Source organism: Numenius arquata, chromosome 20 (genome assembly GCF_964106895.1).
Source record: "Numenius arquata chromosome 20, bNumArq3.hap1.1, whole genome shotgun sequence".
Lineage (NCBI taxonomy): Eukaryota > Metazoa > Chordata > Aves > Charadriiformes > Scolopacidae > Numenius > Numenius arquata.
Genome location: NC_133595.1, coordinates 1,460,761 through 1,481,980, shown reverse-complemented (window position 1 = coordinate 1,481,980; position 21,220 = coordinate 1,460,761). Strand labels below are relative to the sequence as shown.

Genomic DNA, 21,220 nt, shown 5'->3' with positions numbered 1-21,220 from the left:
TTAGGAGAGGGGCTAATATACACAGGGCAGGACATACCAACCTTTTCCAAGTGTGGAAACACGACCTATATTCCCAATTAAATCTAGGGAGAGAATTGTGAACATAACTTCCCCAATTTTGGCCCCTCTTACAGGGGTAATCCACCTTCTTAATGGGCAAGGGTGTCAAATGATATTTTAGATGAACCAACAAGAAAAAAAAAAAAAAAAAAATCTTAGTGACAAGACAAAAAAAAAATTCCACTGGAAGGAAGCAGTCCCAGACTGAAACCGTAACTCTGAAACCCCCAGACTTCTTTCTTGAGACAGAAGGCACTTAAATAGATCCATTATTTTAATTTCCAGCCCTATGTCTGAATCAAGCAGCTGGTAGAAGATCACCCAATGCACGAGGGCACTCGGCGCTGCTGGCCAGCAGGCATCCTCTAGCCGCCTTTGTAACCATCCAGCCCAGTCATTTCTCACTGGCGTATCCACAAACTGGTATTAGCACCACGTCCTTAAAACTAAAGTATGTTTAATGTGGAGTAGCAAAGAGCTTTTTAAGAGACTAGATAGTAATCCACTCCCCATGGCTACTGGCGTCTTGACTGTATACCATCCAATAAATTCAAGGCAGTAGTTCTTATCCCAGCATTAAAAAAAAAAAAAAAAAACAAAACACGCTATAATTTCCAAAATTTAGTAATGTCCATCATCTCTTTTTGCCAATACCATCAGAAAGCATAATCCCAATAACTTGGAAATGATGTAGATCCAAAATGGAAACATCACAAGCTGCCTTCGGTCTTCTCCATCCAAGCGTTATTTCCATGGCTAAGTGTTGTCTGTAGAATCCAAGGGGCTGCATCATTAAAGTCTACTAGAAATTTTGTGGTGACAATCCAATTAACATACCAACTGCGTACAGTGAGAACTGAGAACTAGGCATCAAGCTTTCACAGAATTTTAGGTTCTAGTATTCCGAAGATACTCCATAGAGAACTTCACCACATGTTGTAGAGTAAGATAGCTCCATCAGGGATACATCCGAGCAAGGCCTTAATATTATCCAAGAAATGGAATCATTACTTCTAGAAAAGAGTAACTCCAATATCGATGCTGGCCAAAGGAAATCTTCCATCTTAAAACCACCTTATTTCAAGTGTAGATATCCAACCAGCTGCAGAAAACATCCTCTATGGATCCACAAGGTACCAGCCACTGGGATAGAAATCACTTCCGTTTCCAACCCAAAATAGGAAACATAGATAATTCCCAAAATTTTAAATCCATCTGGGGGCCCTAGATACGAGTTTGTGTTTCTCACCATATCAAATACAAAATACCTGCCTAGAGAAACCTTGGAACTTACCCATCAAGTCTCCGCTCATAACGTCCTTCCCGTGCATGAAGCGATGGTGGGGGGCCGTAAGTGGGCCCCCCCCCACCTCCTCTGAACCCAGAAACCTCTCTACTACGAGATGCTATGGAAACTGTATCATCCAAGCCCCGAGCAGCACTGGGAATGGTTCCTGGTTCATTATAATCCGTCCGTAGGTCTCTATCTCCCATTTTGTTGACAGAGTTGTGTGCCTTCTGTGCACTTTTGATGTCCACAAAATCCACAAACGCTGCCACTCCGCCTTCCGACCCCCTCTTAGGGAGGATTTTGACACTTTCGACACGTCCATATCTGGAAGAAAAGCAAAGCAGAGCATGTATGTTAGCACTGGTGGGAAAAAAAGCCCAGCATTTAACACCACATTGCCTCTTGCAAAATCAACATCAGCTTCAAACCATTCGCCCTTCCCACACGGCAGGAAAATCAATCTCAAAGCACAGCAGAGGCTGAAGATGCATTTTCAAACGAGGGGGAAAAAGCCATTTAGACTTTCCATCGTTATTTTCCAAACTCCTCTCTTTTGGTTAGGCTGCCACGAGATTGCCCTTCTCGTAATAACAGAGCAATAGCAGCTGAAGAAATAGAAAGGTATTCGCAATTAGGGCAGCCCTTCTCGTTTTTAATCCAACGAGCGAGACATAATTAAAACAAAACTGTGTCACAACAAGTAAAAATAAAGACAACCTGACAATATTCTTCAGAAAAAAAAAAAAAGACGACCTTGACACAGCAATTCCACTACTCCCATCTATATTTAATCCATTCAGCGCTAGAGCAGGAGTCTTCGTTCTGATCCTCATTCCTGATCCCAAATCCCTTTATTTACAGCAGCCTCGTGGGACACCTTGGGAGCACGGTGACACCCCCCCGGACCGGACAACTCCTGGGGGTCAACTTTACACACACCCCCCCCGTGGACCAAGCCCCACAAGGGGGATGCTGAAGAGAGCCGACGGGAACGTGACATCACCCTAATTAATCTATGGTAAGTAATTGCAACACAGGCACTTAGGGATGAGTAAATGTCTTAAAAAAATAAAAACAATCACATTTGTGCACAGAGAAAACACGGTGTAAAAATGTTGTCAGGTAACTTGCATCAACTCACAGCAAGAAAGGAGAAAATGGGGAGTAAAACCCCAGCAACACTTTAAACCAGGTCACATTTGGGTTGTGCATTTATCTCAGCCAAGAGATTTTGGGCAAAACAGGGAAGGGCTTTAACTGCAGTTGTTAATTCATGACAAAAAAAGAAAAAAAAAAAGAGGCAAAAAGTGTATTTTTGAATGGACAAACAGGAAAGGGACACACAAATAAAAAACAAATGATGAAATACTTGTTTACAATAATGAAGAATCATTGAAAATAAAAAAAATGGTCCATTCAAGAAGGCAGCATGATGCTGGCCAGATGTAAACGGATCTTAAACAAGAAAAGCTGTTTTCAGCCCCGTGCACAGGAGTAAGCTGATACAATTGCCTGTCTGAGGGGCAAACGCTGTCAGAACCTGCGTCCTGCCCCGTTTTCTGCCGGGCTTTCCGTACACCTCAGCGTTTCATCAGCGTTGTGGATGACTAATCCTTAAATACGATGTGAAAACCTGCCTCGCTGACTGCCGGCTCCTCATTCCAGCCTGACCTACTATACTTTATATATAAACCTGGTTTGGATTTAGGTCTCATTTTTCTCTGGTTTATACTCGCACTGTCCACTAAGTAATATGTGCGTGAAATAGAGCGTCTTTCAAGGCAAAAAGTGCCTCTTTAGGCATAAAAAGGCCAGGTTACCTATGGGACACATTCTTGCCCTAGGGTGTCCAGAGCAGAGCGTGCCACCTCTGTGCTCGTGGGTGACGGTTCACTCTGGGGAGTTTCCTAATCTGATACCAAACCCATGCACTGGTCATTTTTTATTTCAATTAAAAGCTGCGAGGAGCAAATAACAGCAAATGGTGCGGCAGGAAAGGTACTTCTCCAAGTTTGCGCTCTTCCAAAGCTGGATATGGTTATCTTGCCTTGAAGGCAAGATTCAGAAAGACCAGAAAAGTAGAGGACGTGATTAATAAAATTTGTGTCAGGAAAAAAAATGGCCTAATTGGATGTGGCACATGTGAACAGAGAAGAAACTGGAAAGGAAGGGGGGGAAGGAAAACAGGAAGGAGTCTATTTGAAAAAACACTCATGCCATGAATGAACATAACAAAAAATCCAGAAAAGAATGAGGTATTCTAGTTGGCATCACCCTTCAACATGTGTTTCAGGGTCTGTTCTCTACGGACAGCGAAGAGAAGATGCTGCAATAGGACAGAGAGCTCTAACTCTCACATCCATTGTGTTTTCCTTCTAAATAATTTAGTTACAGAAGCGGCTGGTTAGAACATGTACTTTCCTTTTGCTCATTGTTTACACATTTGGTTTCTGGCAACACGAACCCATGCTTTGTCTACAATCTTCAGGGGGAAAATAAAATAGTATCTTAGCACTGCTCAAAAAACCCTAAAATCCTACTTGCCCTTCTCTCTGAGCGCAGTCACCACAGCCTGCGCTGCCTGCCAGTTCCAGCAGGAACGGCTCTGAAACACTCTTCCCACTCACCATCCTGGCAATTCTGTATCTCCTCATTCTGAAATCGTAACACGTACACATTATAACACACGCGCAGAACTCAGTTATTTTTCTTTTGCTGCGGAAGATCCAGAATGCGTTAGAATGTTCAAATATCTAAGCTAATGCTGCCCAGAAAGCACAGAAGATATAAAACATCGATGTAATGTGCTCCCCACGGACCAATAAAATCACCCAGCAAACGCACAAATCCCACCGCCGGAGCTTAATTTTTATATTGGGAAAAGCGTACTCTGGTTGCCATTAATTAAAAAATTATTTAAATTTTTTTTCTCAATCAGGAATGGATGGGGGAGGCCACTACTGTATTGTGCTGCAGCCACGGTCCTAAATCACCCCACTCACAGACGGCGCGTGTTAATCCCTCCGTTATCCAGATACCTAAATATACGCTGCGCTTTGGTGTCCTGCACCGTACCCTTGACGAGCCCCGAGGATAATCTGTGACAATCGCCTTTGCTGAAAGCGAGGGAGGGTGACGGGGGGGAGGAGGAGGAGGAGAAAGGGAGCAGAAGGAGGGGGGGGGGGGGGGGGAAGGATGAAAGAAAACCGAGGAGGAGAGAGCCCTGAGCATTCAAGGACAGCTGCCGGGAGAGGAAGGTTTGCATTTTCCGTGCCCCACCGCGGTGCTGTGATTACACACGTCCTTGGGTCCCCCACCGCGAAGATTAATCTGTCTGGTGATCCCACCCGTCCCCACCCCTTGGCGTCTCTCCGAGCTGCTCCCGTCTTGGCAGATGCTGCCGGGAGGGGAGATCTGCAGTGCTGCATCGCCAGGCGCCTCTACTGCAGCACGATAATACGTTACAAGAAAAAAAAAAAAAAAAAAACACACACCAAAAAACCCCGATACTTTCTGGAAGGCCGGGGGAGGAGAAGCGGCGATAACGCCACGTTTGGCTACGGAGATCGCACGTTAAGGCAAGATGGAGGCGACCGCGCTCCGAGGAGCAACCTTTGTCCGGATGCTGAGGGCTGGGAAGAGGGGACAAAAGAGGAGGGGAGGCATCGCCGCGACCTTTGGAAAGGCCGGCAGCGTGGCTCCTCTCAACCTCCGCCTCCTCCCATCTTTATACCTGTGCGTCAGCCTTTTCCAAGAAGGCTGCGTTTCACAACCGCTGGCAGAACCAACAGAAAACAAAGAGGGTCATTCCCTCAGCTCCAAATCCCCAGACCCTGCAGGAAAACAAGGCTTTTTAGTGCCTCTTCCCGTCTGCAGCTCACGCCGATTAATCATTAGCCCCGCGCTGTAACGAAGGTGGCCAAGGCCGTGTTTTCAGAGGGTTTTACAGTTCAAGCGGAGGAGAGGAGAAGGTGGGAGAGCTCTTCTGTCACTGAGCCCCTCCACCAGCACAGCACCATCATCGCAGAACCCAGCTGAAAACAGGGATCTAGCGGCCCTTCCAGAGAAAAAAGTTGCTGGATAATCACTACTCGAACAAAGCCAGGCTAATCCAGCTTTTCAGACAAAGAAAAGGAATTCATAATTTAAGCATTATCGGTTTATTCACTGTAGATCAAAGCACCTCTATAATCAAGCAGCTGAAATGTCTCTGGGCTCTTGGCATGGCTGCTCGGCGTGTTTCTCTGGCTCTCCAGCCCTTCCTCCTCCCCTCCTCTTCCTCCCCTACCGGGTTGGGAAACGCAGCCTCCGCCAATGCAAGGCCGGGCCGGTTCCTCCTCCCCGGGGGCGACGTGTCACCCAGACACAGCCAAAGTCACCCCACAACCCTCCCTGCGTGGGGGCATCCGCACCCCGGCACCCTCGTTTTTCCACTTGTAATTAACCGTTTCACCTCGGGTGCTCGCTCCAAACAGTCTTTTTTTTTTTTTTTCTGCACAGTCTCTGCTGTTCCCAAAGCAAAAGCACTTTAAACAAAGGAGGGACCAGAAGAAAGCCGGCCAGCAAATATTTAGTAAGCAAATGTTACCATTTAGCTACAATATTTTATAAACTGATCAGGGCCTTAACAGGATGATATAATACACGATAGGAAAAGGCAGGTAGAAATCAGGGAGAGTCACTTTTTTAATTTAAACTGAATCCCACTTTAAATCATATCACCTCCCTGTTTCTCACGTTGAGCTCCCCCCGAGCTCGTCAAGACCTTTTGTACCCAACAGTGTTCGTTCCCGCGGAGTTCTGCAGGTCAGCTACGTCCCCGGTCTACAAAAAGTTCAGCATATTTTTATTTAGAAGGCGGCACCACGTCACGCTCCAGATACTACCCAATGCGAGACACACTGCGAGCTCAAAAATAAGGCAGTTTTTTGTGCTTGTTTCTGCACCGCTCATTAAGAGCATGATTTGACGAGACGTCCCTGGTACAGCAGGACATCTGAATATTTCGGATTCACTCGGATTCACTTTGACTAAAGCCAGATCTCCAGCCATCTGAAAGGCAGGGATGGTTTTTCCGTGCCACGCTCGAGCTCCTTCCTCCTCCACTATTATCTAAGCCAGGCAAGCCCCGGCCTGCATTATTCAGTAAAACGCTCGCACAGCTTGAAGCTGTTCTTGGCCAATCGCGTTCCTCTTGCTTTGTTGTTATTTCATAACAAAATAATGTGACCTGAAATAATACTTCTCCAGATGTTTGCGTCTCTTCTCCTCGTTCCTAACTCCAGACCAGCCCAACGCCCCACGCTGGGGGTTACCCCGCTCCTGTATTTCCCCCCGTACAACGCAGGGAAATGGGTCCCCATGAACTGTGGGACTCTCCCTCCCGCACCACCAACAAAAGCAGTGTTAAATATTCACCCCTGAAAAACCTCCTAAGCCAGTAACGCGGAGGGACTTGTGTTTTTACCCAGGCATTTGCAAAGAATAAGGCACTATAACTGATCACAATAGTAAGTAAAATATACCATATAATAGTTACAACATGCTTGGCCTAAGAAAATTACATACTGCTATGTTCCATGCTTCGTGTTCACTACAGACACATACTTTACTTGCCACCAAAAATATTTACATACTTCTAAATTTTTTTTTTTAGAAAGGGAGTTTCATATCAAGAGTGGTAAGAGACGGAATTTCACCACCGTCAGACCTGAGCAGCACAAGTCTTTGGTCTTTGGAATTACATTCTGCTTCAAGCAGTTCAAAATCTCTGGTCAAATACCATCACGTGCCCAGCATGAAGGAAGGAAGACTTGAGAGTTTACAGATACAGAAGAGTAAAGAAATCTAAACAAAAGGTACTCAAAAATGCACCACTGGGTTTGGGTCCTGCCATAAATACAGTAACTGCTCCATAACAGACAGCAAAACCAAGGACAGACCATAAAGAAGTGTGTCCACAGGGCTGGGACGAAAATACTACAAGTGAATTGAAATGTATCTTGGTAGAAACAACAAAAATTCCAGAATCCTGGAAAACTACACCGAAAATCCACTTTAACAAACTCAGGGAAGCATCCCCTGATTAGCCACAATTGCCTGGACTGTCGCTCAGCCCTGGAGAATTTGTCAAACGATATCTCGAATGCTTAACGACAAATATGGCAACGTACACACGGCCACTGCCCTTCGCCAGCAGCTGCCTTAGGGGAGACCAAAATCAGTATTTACTATGAAGAGCTGGATGTGACGTCTCATTACCCAGGGCCTGACCCAAGGCCGACCCGAGGCAGAGGCCTTCGTTCCCAAGGGCACAGAGCACGGGGACACCACAACAACACTGGGGACACCACAATGCTGGGCACACCAGGAACCCCCACATCCACCCACGGGCATTTCAGTCATATCCTGAAAACTGAAAACTGGCTCTTCAGGATTGTGGTGAAAATACTGTGAATATTTATCTAATACACATACGTGCACGTGCCCCTTCCAGGAGCCCGACAGCACCATTTTCCAACACTCCTCCAAACACCTTATCCTCCCCCAATTTTCTGAAGAAAGAGGTTTTTAAGTGAGACACCCCACTGGGACGAGGGGACCAGCACAAAGGCTGCCAGCAACGTATGGAGCCCTTCCAGCCGCCTCCAGAGGAGATGCAACGTATGGTATTGGCTCTCCTTATCTCCAGCTGCTGCAGCGTGTTAAAGACGGCTAAAAATAAAACAAATTAAACACCTCTCTAATTCTACCTTTCTCGGCACAAAAATTGCTGTTTCTAACAATAAGCGATGGTGAGCGGCTGGGATAGCGTTCTGGATGATCACGAGTGGGAAAGCTCGTCAGCGAGCGATAAATCCACACAATGTAAGGCTTTGAAAACCTTTACTTTCCCAAAGCCAGGCGAAATGAGAGCTCCTCGTATCACAAGGAGCACTGGTTTTCAAGCCACCCCGAGAACAGACCTTGTGACAGCAATGATTCAGAAACATGCCCTAATTACCGACCTCCCATAATTTTCTAGATTGCAATCTGAGATGCTTTAAAACCTGTTTAGAGTGATCTTTATTGGCTCCGCGACCTTTGAGAGGGGAGAAAAACAACGTTCTTCAGGGCATTCTCCACAGCTCTCCACCTAGCAATAAAGATCTTCAGGGAAACCTCGAAATTCAGGAGCAGAAACCATCGGCCAGGTTACGGACCGCTTATGTGGCTGGGGTGAGACCTCAACAGGACACTCCTCGCTCTTCTCATTGCCCAAACGAACCCCAACCCAGACCGCTCCTGGACTTCACAGCTCCCTTCAGCCCCCAGCAGCGCTCGAGGGGAAACCTCCCAGCTCCGACCACAAACGGGGGGTTTGTTAATGAGATACAGCACGTGTTCCTGCCACGCACCAAAAACAGCCAGGGCTTTGTCTGCCCTCGTAATCCCTCCCTAAGAGATGACAAAGTAGGAAATTAAAAAGCCAGCACAGGCACATTCACTGGTGCTTCTGGTACCTCTGTTATTTAAGAGCAACACGCTCGACGTATCAGATAGTCCGGCAGATAACTCCGTGCCGAAATAAGCGCCCGCTTCTTGCTTTACAGCTCCATTTTAAGACAGAAAGTAAGAGCGATTCCTAATTAAGACATCTTATTTATGTCTTTATTGCAAAGTCACCATTTGCATACTGCTGAGGTATTAATATACAAATGGAATTATTACGTACCACCAGAGAGAGAAGAAACAGAATATTTAAACGCGTTTATTCATGGCTGCTACTCTCGGTAGCAACTATTTCTTCCAATCATCAACACACCAGGAAATTTTTCTGCAACCCCTGTGACAAAAAAATTTTGCCCCAGATAAACTGTTCTAGTGCGTACGCATCAGGCGAAACTCGAATATAAGATACACCCGTTCCTTGAGATATAAATCTGCAACACCCCCACAGCACGAAACAGCGTTCAGGAGTCCTAGAGACGTTTCAGCCTGGTGAGGGTGACAGAGGGGGAGATGGATCCGCGATTTGGACACCGGGATTACATGAAGCTGTAAAAAACCCTCAGCTCGTCCCCAGCACCGTCTCATCGGGGTGCATTTAAATTTAACAGCCTCGCCCGAGTCAGCAGTTCCGCTGCCCGCGACGTCAGGCGAACCCGGTGTTGCATCAGACGGGCCGCGGGGAGAAGGCGAATCTTGACCCAACCGTAATGAAGGGCCCAACGCAAAATTACCCAGTTAAAGCTGCGTAAATGCAGCTGAACAACACAAGTTTGTGGTTGGCATGGCCTCTCGGCCAGCCCAAAGAGGCAGGAGCTCTGGTATTAAGGAACTCTTCCCAGTTGTCACCTCTGCGCAATTAAGGAGAAGCACACACGCATCCACAGCAGGGCTTACTGGTATACACGTTATTAAAAAAAAGAAATCAAAGTGGCTTTGTGAGCAGAACTAATGAAGACTCATTTCTTATGGATGCATGTCTTGAGGTCGAATTCTCCGGCGTCCAATAACTGCCGGTTCCCACTGCAGCTTTTCCCACGGTCAGGAACACCTCTCTCCCATGTGGATTCTTTAATGTCTAATAAGGGCTGCGCTCTCGCTGCAGCTTTTCTCTCCATGGGGCCACTAATCAGGTCTCTCTCCTCTATTAAAACTGCTTGTTTTCATGAAACTCAAAAGAACGTCGCATCTCTGAGACTGCCAGTCCCCCATTCGCCCTGAAGTACAGCTGAAACCGGCTAACGGGTTCAAAAATGATTAGGGAAGATATCTGCCATGGCAAGACGACATCAATCTTGCTCTCCGAGCAGATGAGAATAAATACAACTGAAGAGGCTGCAAAAATTGGTAGAAACTCTGCGTGTTCGGCTGTGTCAGATCAAGTCCTGGGATTCTTTATCCTCCAGCCTCCCCAGATGCGCGGCATCACATTACTACATGCTAGACACGGGGCCGCTGAATTCCATCTCCAGGGCATTTTTTTCTTCCAGCTTAAAGCATAATCTGCAGATTTGCTTCAAAAATACCGGTGGCGAGAGGCTACATCAGGTGTTTTCTGCACAGGAATTGCTCGAGTCTGTTCTTTTGTGTGGCTGATTTTAGGATTCGGTTGGATTCGATTTTAAGAACACACTGCATCGCAACTGTAGGGGAATCTCTTGATTAATCAAGTTTTATCATTACGAAAGGGTAATTCCCCATCTCAGTTTTGCTTCTCCAAGCCCTGCTTTGCATGTATTCGGCAGCAGATGGAGGAAAACGCCGAGTCATAACACTACGGTCTCCCTGCCATGCTGCAGAGTACTTTAAATATGTATCATCTTAAGGCTTTCTAAGTCTTGGTGCTCACTGGTTCGTGCTTCTCTACTCAAACACAAACTTTATAACCTGTTCTCCAAGGTTTTGTACATTTTCTAGAAAAGGGTATTTCAGAAGAAAGAGTTTATGCATCTGCAGTCTCTCAGAGCACCCCAAGTGACTGGATTGCTCTTCCCCCTTGAACCACAACTCGGTTTGAATGAGCGACAGGTTTCAATGAGTGAACTCAATTCAGCCAACAGGTTTGACAACGTGGAATTCATAGAATCACAGAATTGTCCAAGTTGGAAGGGACTTTTCAGATCATCGAGTCCAACCATCAACCCAAAACTGACAAAAACCATCACTAAACCCTATCTCTAAGTATTCATTTCGGATCCAAGTCACAACCCCAAAAGCTCACCTACTCCTAAAAGGGTACGATCTTGAAACTGGGGAGGGAAAAAAAGTCCCATCACCCTGAAAAAGGAGCCAGTTCCCAGCCAGTCCAGCCTCCTCCACAAAGCCCTGCGTCTAAGCCGGCCGCTCCTGTAGTGCCACACCAGCCGCTCACCCAAATACAGATGTACAAATGTTATTTTGTTGGTTGGTGACTCACCGCTACCATCGCCTTGGAGAAAGTGCTTGTTCCTGTGACTAACCCACCTGGCAGCGCGATGCTCGGCGTGAGCCAGGTGTCAGCCCAAGGAAACTCATATTCCCCGCCGAGGAGCGCCCGGTGAGAGCCGGGCACACACGCGGGTGTTTTGGCTGCGGTGACTACCTGCGCTCCAGGCGCTTTCTCCATAGGCGAGAGATCAAAACTTTCCACAGCCGAGCTCCTGACCCAGCCAAATTTTAATGGCTTTTCTTCTGATGCAACTCCAAGTCAAGGTTTTTCAAAGCCGGGCTGAAAACTCAGCTTCAATTTCATCATTTCTCACTTCGGTTTTATGAGCTGACCCGAAGGAGGCCTCACCACACCGACCTCCTCTCGAGGTGCAGGGGGGTACTGCCAGACCCACGGGGCTCCTCCTGACACACCAGATACACCGTCCCATCCCCAACACAACCGCGTGCATTACCATAACCCCCAGGAAAGCTGGGGGTTAGCTTTAAAGCTGGGGGTTAAAACCAAACCCCTAGGTTCTAATTTTATGCCGTCTCAGTGAGCAGCTTCACCTTTAAATGCTTATTTTCAAGAATTATTCTGAGACGAGGTAGGTCAGAGCATGAACCGCCAGCACAACCGGGGACTGCAATCTCTGAATGGCTGGAGAGGAAAAGATGCTTCCTGAGCTCAGCTGCGGCCAAAAACCAGCTATCTCGCCGTACCCGCACCCAGCGTATCATCTACCACATCAGCACTGAAACCTTTCCATTTTTTAAATGTAGCAAAGCTTCCCTGCTACTAACGCTTCCAACCAGTCGCTTCAGAGGCAAGAAAAAGACCAAAGGTTTATTTAGACTTTGATTACAATGAGGTTACTGTGAGGATCGTTCGCTGTCTGGATGCCTATTTAGCTGCCTTTCCAAGAGCAGTGTCTCACACACACGCACAGACCCCCTGAAATTAAATCAGACGTTGATTACGTATACAAGGGAGATACTTATCCATCCTGAGCTTTTCTTCTCCTCACAGTTAGGATGCTAATGAGGCCGGAAGACTTTTTTTTTTTCCTCCAAAGGCGACTACTTTAAACATACAACTTGGCCATTTATTTTTCTTATTTTGCCCTATTAACTCTTACAGGTCACCCCCAGCTGCCGCAGAGAGCCTAAAGAGGGAACACTTAAATAAGGCTCTGTGTGCTTTTTGGCAGCCGTGGCTGTTAATGAGGACGGGGGGTATTCACACCAGCGGCAGGAGCAGATGGACCACAGCTCGGTGCTTTGTGCCGCGCGGAAGCGGGAGCATCTCGCCAAAGACACGTAGGGCGACAGGGACATTAAGTTACTCTTAACGAATCCCAACGACAGAAAACACACCCGGCTCAGTTTGGTACCTGGAGAAAAACCGAAGGTGATTCACCTCTTGCTAAAAAAATAATAATTTACAATCTGGCAGTAGTCTTTTAATGGAGCTAAAAGATCTTTTCAAACCCAGCTTTGAGCGGGTACCCGATCACCTTCGTGACAAGAACTTGGCTGAAACCCAGCTCTGATTTCCCACCACAAAAGACATGCAACAGCTCTTCCTCTTGGATATGCCCCATCCCTGGAGGGGTTCAAGACCAGGTTGGATGGGGCTTGGAGCAACCTGCTCTAGTGGAGGTGTCCCTGCCCATGGCAGGGGGGTTGGAACTCGATGATCTTTACGGTCCCTTCCAACTCTAACCATTCTATGATTCTATGATATTCCTCTACCCAAACAGAACACACACACAAGTCAGCACCGTCTCCAGCTGCAGAGAGCCACCGGTATCCAACGGACAGAGGCACAGATCATCTATTCACGCTCCTTCCAGAGATGTCTGGACTCATCTGGCTTTTCAGTGTTGAGACGAGAGCATGTTCAGGGCACTTTGATCAGATTTGGAAGCTCACACTTCAGATCTGAGCGTGCTTAAAAAAAAAAAGTGCTTTCATTTTTAAGTTGCTAAGCTTAATTAAAAAGGGGAAGAGAAAGGAAGCAAAAAAAGCTCCCTTTTGTTCTTAGAAGATGCCTGGGTCTTTAAACAGAAACTGGTCATTAGGACCGACTGCTGCTCTTCTCCCGTGATGGGTTTGTCTGAGCGGAAAATTGACGTTCCATTCACATCCAAATGGTGCTGCAACTCTCACCCGAGTCGCCGTGAACGCCTGGACCTCGGACAAGGCATGAACACACAAACTATAGCAGTGAGCCTGCCACACGCGACGCCACGGGACACGCTACCCAAAAGCAAGAAGGACGTTGTTTCAACCCAATTCAGAGAAGCTGCCTTCATACCCAACCTATCCTGTCAGCAGCTCAGATTGCAGCAGGCCCTGGAATATATCCTGGTAGATTTATGAAAAGCCTGTAACAATGTTTATTCTTTTATTAAAGGATGTTATCTTCACGCTGCAGGATTTTACAGATTGCAGGGGACAATTACACAGTGTTAGTGGGTTAAACAATAACTATGGAAATGTAGAAACCAAAGCAGTCGCTGTGTTTTATTCATCCTACAGCAGTTGTCATCGCATCTTAACGTATGGCTGCAGAACAGCACTGGGGAGATTTCTTCAGGCTGGAGGAGACCAGAGCTGCCATTACTCACCAGGAAGAGAGAAAGGCAAAGCCTCCTGCGCTACCCCAGCGCGTACGGGGTGGGAAACACTACTGACTTGTGAGCTCGGGCAACGAGAAAAAGCAGCTTTTGTCTGATTTTCATGGACTGTTCAAATAGCCTTCAGAAGAACACTACAAAGACTCATGCAAAGGTAAGGCACGAGGCTGGTTGTACACCGTGAATTTCCATCTCCGGGCTCATATTCCTCCCCCGGGATTTCTAAACCGGCATGCCGAAGATGCAGCTAAACTCAAAATCTTATTATGAGGAGTAATCATATTTTCTAGTTTATTCCTCAGTTCATTGTTTGGGAATGTTTGCCCTTGCAGTCTTTGGTTTCAGGGCGTTCTCAGACCTCGGCAAGTTCACGGAGCTTAATAAAAAACATAAGCAAAATATCTCACAAGGGCTTATTTTTGGTAGCTACCAAAACCAGAACGCTTCCACCCCACCAGCAGCTCAGCAGCTTACACTCTGGTTGCCAGCAACCCTCCCGAAACCTTTAGTAGCCTAAAACCAGCCAAGAGGAGTGACCCTCAAGTTTTGCCCCTTCTCAAACATCTTCAGAAGACTTTGGTTTGATATTTGTTATTTCTCAGGTGCGTGTTCATGGTCAGAAGGCATCTCCTCCTCTCCCTCACAAGCTGATGACAATGTGACACCACCACGACAACCTGCAGTTGCGACACATCGGCTCATGAAAACAAAGCTCTCGAGAAGCCCCAGGTTCATCCTGACTCACCAACTCATCTGAAATCTGTAACCTGCCCTCCACTCCTTGGGATATTTACTTCCTTTTTTATGAAAAGCCAGCGAGCGCCTCTTCACCCTCAGCGAAGACAAGGACCTAATTTTGGACACACCTTAAAGACTGCAATAAGGTCACTTGCCAGAGAACTTGGCATGACTTTCTGTCCTATGAAAAGCAAGAAGGGGGAAAAAAAAAAAAAACAATAAGGCTATCGCAAAACAAATTTAAGCCTTTTCTCGTCCTCTGTTCAAAATTGATGAATGGATTTAATACCTCCATGAGCCTCGCAAGGACTGGTAAGTTCTCAACACACGAGTCTGCAAGAAAGGGTGCCAGGATTACTTTATCGTTGTACCAAAGGAATTTAGAGTAAGGACAAGAATTACCAAAAGCCAACGTCACTTTGGAGCAGCTCAGCGACAACAGAAGCCTCTCTCATCAAATCTCAAATAAACACAGCCAGGACCTTTGAAGAAACTTCAGAGAAGAAGCAATGGCAAAAAGGCTCAGCAGATGACAGAATTTCGTAACCAAGTGACATCCACTTATCTTTTTAACACAGCTCAGCGTATAAAAACACTTAATAGAAGCTTAGTCCAAATCTACGCTCTCCGCGGCTTTTCATTAAGTTTCTTTGAAATAATTACATAGGCATTTCCTTGGCCAGCGTGGCGTCAGCAAGCTGCCACCTCCAGTGCATGCAAAGAGCAGTACCCAGAGCAGGCGGAGGATTTGGGAATCATAACCTGTTGGGGAGCCCTCCTTCTGACTCAGTCTCTGCAGGTGGCTGGGGACAAACACCACTCGGTGACACCCCAGAGCTGATGCCTGGGCTGCTTCGTGGCCCTCAGTGAAGAATTATTAAAGGAGATTGAGCCAAAAACAAAGACAGGAGCCACCCCTAGAACCAGCATCTCCCCAATTAGCAACCCGGCTGATGAATCTACACCCAGGACAAGGTCAACTTTCGCTAGGAAGCAGCCGAGACTCCAGGAGGCAGGACTCGCCTCGTGTCTTCCACACCTTTCTTTCCCTTCTGATTCTGGGCAATTAATTTAATCCCCTTGCCCTAATCCCCCAACCAAATGTCCTCCCATCATCTCCTTGGGTTTTCTATTCTGCGAAACTAAGATTATCTTATTGGAGATAGTTGTGAAACGTGGCACAAACAAGCCCAATGTTCTAGACATTGCTTCAGCAAAGCACGGGCATAAACCTCACATTTCCACTCTCTTCAAAGGCTCTGAACTAAAAAGGCTAGTACCTCATTTGTGAAAATAACACCACTTAAAAATGATAGGAATCGAGAAAGAAAACAGGAATAGTTCATTCTGAAGCCTCACTTCTGCATTTTCCTAAAATACAAACACAGCTGGATAGAGATCTCCATAGGCACAGCCACGCGTTCGCATCCTCAGTGATAGCCAAGAACCACTACTCCATTATCAGCAATTAAAGCCCGGGAACATATTGGAGAGTTCTACTAGAAAAATCGGAGCCTTATTTCTTTCGACTCCAGCACGAAGGGCACTGCGAGACCCGCCGGTGCCATACGTGGGAAAAAGGCACCAGAAATGGTGCTAACACCCGGGATCCTCGATAGACACCGAGGTTTTTCTTCTGGGGGCTCAAAAGCAGCAATCGCCCCGCTCTGCCCCGCTCACAACCTCTACAAGAGCCGACCAAAATCCACCTTGGTCCATAGTGGTGAGGTACGGAGCAGAAAGCAGGGGGATTTGGTGCTCCCAGACTGAATTTACACTCCCAGCCAGCAAGACAAAACATTTTCTTGTAAACTGACCAAATGTTTTCTACAAGTTCTTGAAAACAAATACGCACTGGCCCTTATGCCAGTTTTTTGCAGAGCAGCTCCTCAGAGCAGTGGTGTTGAGAATGCTCTATATCTTCTCCAGAAGATACCCTATACAGAAACACAAATCGGAACAAGGCGAAGCCGGAAAAGTACATTTTCCCAAAAGAAACCTTAACTGCTCCAATCCGCAACTTATTTCTAAAGGAGCACGTTTATGTCCCAAAATCCGGGGCTTCTCCCAGACTCTCTGAACATCTTAATTCCCCCACAGAATAGGAGATGGCATACCCAAGTCACACGGCTCGTAATTAAGAGGCTTTTACTCCTCTCCGCCACTAAAACACCACTGAAGGGACAAAGCCGTGTTCTTTCAGAGAACTGGAAGAAAATATATATAGAAAAAAAAAGATAATAATAATATGGGAGGCCAGCACTTGTGCTGGGGACAACTGTTACTATATTTAGTCGCCCTGTTCTGCAAGCTGCCGAGCATCTGTTTCAATGATGGGGAATGACTTTTTTTTTTTTCCCCTGCTAGTCAAGCCAGCATTAATTAGGTGAACCCAAATGATCGCTACCACCGCTTCCCCCAGCGCCCAGCTCTCCTCTCCCACATCCCAACACGAGTTCGCCGCTTATTCCATCCTAACGGCGGGTCTCCCGTCCTGGCACCGACGGCTTTCGTGTCCCCCAAAGCCTTAATAACTCAGTTGAAAGAAAATACAGCACAGGAGATCGAAGTTTTTAAAAAGGGAGTATTTGGGTACAGAACAGAAAGCCCATAATGATTTCAACTCGTTAAAACACACAGAAAATCATTCTTTTGCAATCCCCTTTCATATCAAGACAATAGATTTTTAAAAAAAAAAGGGCTTTTAAGGAAAAAAAATAACACGTAAGCCAGCGCTTCTTGAGACCAGCTTCGATATTCTCTCATTCGAGAGGAGAATCCCTAAGCAGAGAGCGTTATTCCAATTCACACCAAACAAAAGATATCTAGAGCGTTTTGTAAAAAAAATAAAAAAGAAATAAAATAGCATTTCTGCAAAATGCCTCTTTCATCTTAATTCCTTCCCTGGAAGAATTACTCGGGAGGCTGGAAACCCCAGCAAGGTTCCCACAGTACGCAGTTAATTGAGGGGGGAGGAGGGAAACAGCAAACGCTGAATTTGGCTGCCGGGGTTTAAGTTTTTGGAGCCTTCCTTGAATTTTGGCTTCTTTAGAAACAAAATGGTCGTGTTTCTCAAAATTGCCCCCAGCAGAGACGGCGCAACAGCAAGGGGGCTTGGGTACTGCCTTTTATATGGAAATGACAGTATTTCATAAGCCCAGTGGGAAAAGAAACGCTCCCTGGGCTGTGCGGGGAGGTTTTAGGGGGGACACTACTCCCCACCCCTCCCAGCTGAGATTTTTTAAGCCATATTTTCCCAAATTCCTGCCCTCGCTGCCGCGGCTCAGCCTCTCCAGGCTGGGGGATGGGTGGGAACCGGGTTTCGCCAAGCCCAGCTCCAGCTGAAAAGACTTTCTCTCCAAACCAGACTGGTCTTTCCGAGGAGGGAACCTTCCATATCCCACCTCGCCTTCCCCACGGATGTTCCCACATCCCGCCGTGCCATCCCCAGTGGAGCGTATCCCTTCCCCCAGGCCAGCACCACCATACAAAGGCAGCCTTGCTCCATTGTCCACCTACGGCACCTACACATCCACCCCAAAACCCATATGACGCTAATATTTCGGTGTTTACACACACACACACCCCCCCCCAAAAAAAAAAGGGCTGGGGAATCAGCGTTATCATTTCCCCCCACCCATTAATATCCGCACCCAAACGTATTTTAACGGCGTTAAGTTCATCAACCTCACCCAAACGCCCAAATCCCGCCTAAAAATCAAGTTTTGAAAAACAGCGAGAAATTATAAAAATAAGAGGGGGAGGGCGGGGGGGGGGGGGCGGTTTGACCGGCTGGAAATCTCCTTCCCAAAGCTCCCACTGAAACTCAGGAAGGTAAAAACCAACCAAAAAAAAAAAAAAAAAAAAGAAAAAAAAGGTAATTAACAATTCAGCGCCTGCCATTTTTTCCCATCCATCTCTAAGCAACAGTACCATAGCAACTTTTTCCCTGCTTTCATACATCTTTACAAAAGGAGGAGAATTGGACAAAATAAGACCCAGGAATGTCAAATTCCCACTTCGGAGCGGCTGTTCCTTCAGCCAGCCATGCCTGGAATTAAACAACTGCCCCCAGAATGGTTCTCCCCCCCCCCCCCCCCCAAAAAAAAAAGCCCTGTCTTTGTACGTAACCCAGACCCATGGCCAAGCCAAGCCACCCCAAAAGCAGAGCCACCAGCCCCGACTCCGGGCTCAGGGTTGAGGGGGGGGGGGGACATGGGAGAAAAATAACAAAAAACCGTGGAACTTCACTAAAATAAGGCAATTTTCAACCCCCGACGGTGCCGAGATGGGGCTTCGCTGCCTCTGCCCCCCAAGCCGGGAGGAGGGAGGGGACCCCCGCGGGTTGTACCCCGAGGTGACCCCAGGGGTTCCCTCCAACCCCAAACGGGGCTCTGTCGCCATTTGAAAGACCGGCTGTTGTCGTCGTGTCGTCGTCGTGTCCCCCCCACCGCAGCGGCGGGGACCTTCCTTCCCCCCCCCCCGGTGTCACCGCATCTATTTTTCCCATGGTGACTCATTATTAAGGACGCTCCGTCATTTTTCCAACGCAGGAAGATTAAAGCTTCAAAATCCTTTTTTTTGTTGTTGTTGTTGTTTGTGGGTGGTTGGGGTTTGTTGGGTTTTTTTTTTTTGGGGGGGGGGGGGGGGGGAGGTGGAAATGTGGGGTGTGTGTTAAAAACAACCATGAGCTGAGCAGCCACCTTGGGCTCGTTACCTTTTTTTTTTTTGTTGTTGTTTCCCCTAAAAATAATTAAAAATAAGGTTCCAGCGTGGGGTGCCGGGTATCAACTTCGTGCGTTTCCCGAGGAAAAAGGTGTCGCTGAGGCTGGGGTGGGGGGGAGGGAGGAAGAAACCTCCTCCTCCTCCTCCTCCTCGCTCGAAAAGACGGAGGGAGGAGGGAAGGAAAAAAAAAAAAAATACAACCATGCAAACAGCTACTACTTCCTTATGAGCGGGATTAATCTATGCAACGAAAAAACAGGGAGGGGGGGAAAAAAAATAAAACCATCAAAACCCAATAAAGAGTCCAGAGCGCTTCCCGCGTGGAGGGATCCGGTGTTTTCTTCGTGGGTTCGTGCGATTTCGTTAATATATTTGTAATGATTTTTCTTTAAAAGTCACGTTTTCGCAGCTGCGGGCTCTTCGGTTCCCACCGAAGGGGGGGGGGAACGCAGCATCCTCAGGGTCGGGGTGGCTCCAGATGGAGGAAAACAAGAGTTAAAAAAAAAAAAAAAAAGGGGGGGAAAAATTAAAAAATGTTCCAAAGGTTGAGTAATTTAAATAAAAATAAATAAAATAAATAAGGAAGCCACGGAGAAGCAAGATGGCCAAGCTCAGGGTTACCCCCTCGGCGTGGACTCCACTCCTGGGCGCAGAGAGCCCGGCTCCGACACGCTGCTCCTCCGGTCTTTTTTTAAGGTTTTATTTTCAGCCGGTTGTTGTCGTTGCTGCTGTTGTTGTTGTTGTTGTCCTTCTTCTTCTTCTTGTTATTATCGTTATTGTATTTCCCTCCGCTCCGGCGGGTCCGTCCACGCCGCCGGCCCCTCAGCGGCCGATCCTCGCCATGGCGCGGGGCTTATTTACAGCGATCCCGTTTTCCTCCTCCTCCTCCTCCTCCTCTCACAGGCCGCGGTCCCCCCGCCTTCCTCCCCTACCTCTTTTTTTTTTTTTTTTTTCCCCCGTTTTTATGGATTTTAGCCCCTTGTTTTCCTCAGGGGGAGGGAAGGGGGGGGGGTGCGGAAAGGGCCTCCCCGGGGGCAGGGTGGGGAGCGCGGCCCGAAGGCGCGGGAAGGACCGGCGGATCTCCCCCTCACACACACAACACACACACACACATACACCCCCCCCCCCCCCTAAACCCCGCGCCGCCTCCCTCTCCCCACTCACCGCTTGAAGTGCTCGATGATCTTCTCCTCACGCACGTTCTCCGGCAAGTTGCCCACCCAGAGGTGCCTGGTTTCCCGCACCATGCTGCGAGGCGCGGGGCGAGCCCGCCGCCCCTGCCCCGGCTCCCGGCCGCCGCCGCCTCCCCCCGCGCAGCTCTGCCGGCCGCCGCTCGCCGCCCGCCGCCTCCTCCTCCTCCTCCTCCTCCTCCTCGCCGCCGCCTCCGCCCTCTTCCGCCGCGGGCCCCTGCCGCCCTCAGCGCCGCGGCGGCTGCCTCCCCCCGCGGCGGCGGCGGACGACACCATCCCCTGCGGGGGGGCCCCCTGGCTGGCGGGGCCGGCTGGCGGGCGGCGGGCTCCCCCTTCGCCGCCGCTTTTCTTCCTCCCTGCCTCCCCCCGCCGCGCGCCTGGCTCCTGCGCTCCTTCCTCCTCCTCCTCCTCCTCCTCCGTCAGCGGCAGCGCGGCGTCCCCCCCCCCCCCGCCGCCGCCGCCTCCTCCTCCTCCTTCCCCCCCCCCCCCCTCCCCGTCCGCGCTCCCGCTCCTCTGCCGGCTCCGCTCGCTCTTCCCCCCCCCCCTCCCCTCTCTGCCCGCGCAGCGCCACACGGGGGCCCCCCGCGCAGGCGCACTGCGCCCCGGGCGCGCGCCGCCAGGGCCGGCGGCGGGGGCGGAGCGCGGGCGCGCAACGCCCCGATCTCGTGCGGGCGCGG

General features: G+C 48.4%; 1 protein-coding gene across 2 annotated transcripts in view; it reads right to left on the bottom strand.

The window, feature by feature from the left end:
* The window catches only part of SPEN (spen family transcriptional repressor), a 69,005-nt gene extending 48,345 nt beyond the window's left edge, over positions 1 to 20,660 (bottom strand). The window contains exons 1-2 of one of the 2 annotated variants that reach the window (XM_074161665.1): positions 20,518 to 20,660; positions 1,355 to 1,675 (exon numbers count right to left, since the gene is read on the bottom strand). In XM_074161665.1, coding sequence (XP_074017766.1) covers positions 1,355 to 1,675; positions 20,518 to 20,600 — 404 coding nt within the window. In that variant the 5' untranslated portion in view covers positions 20,601 to 20,660. The remainder of the gene's footprint in view (positions 1 to 1,354; positions 1,676 to 20,517) is intronic. The other variant, XM_074161666.1, reaches the window with a different exon arrangement.
* Positions 20,661 to 21,220: the final 560 nt, after the last annotated feature.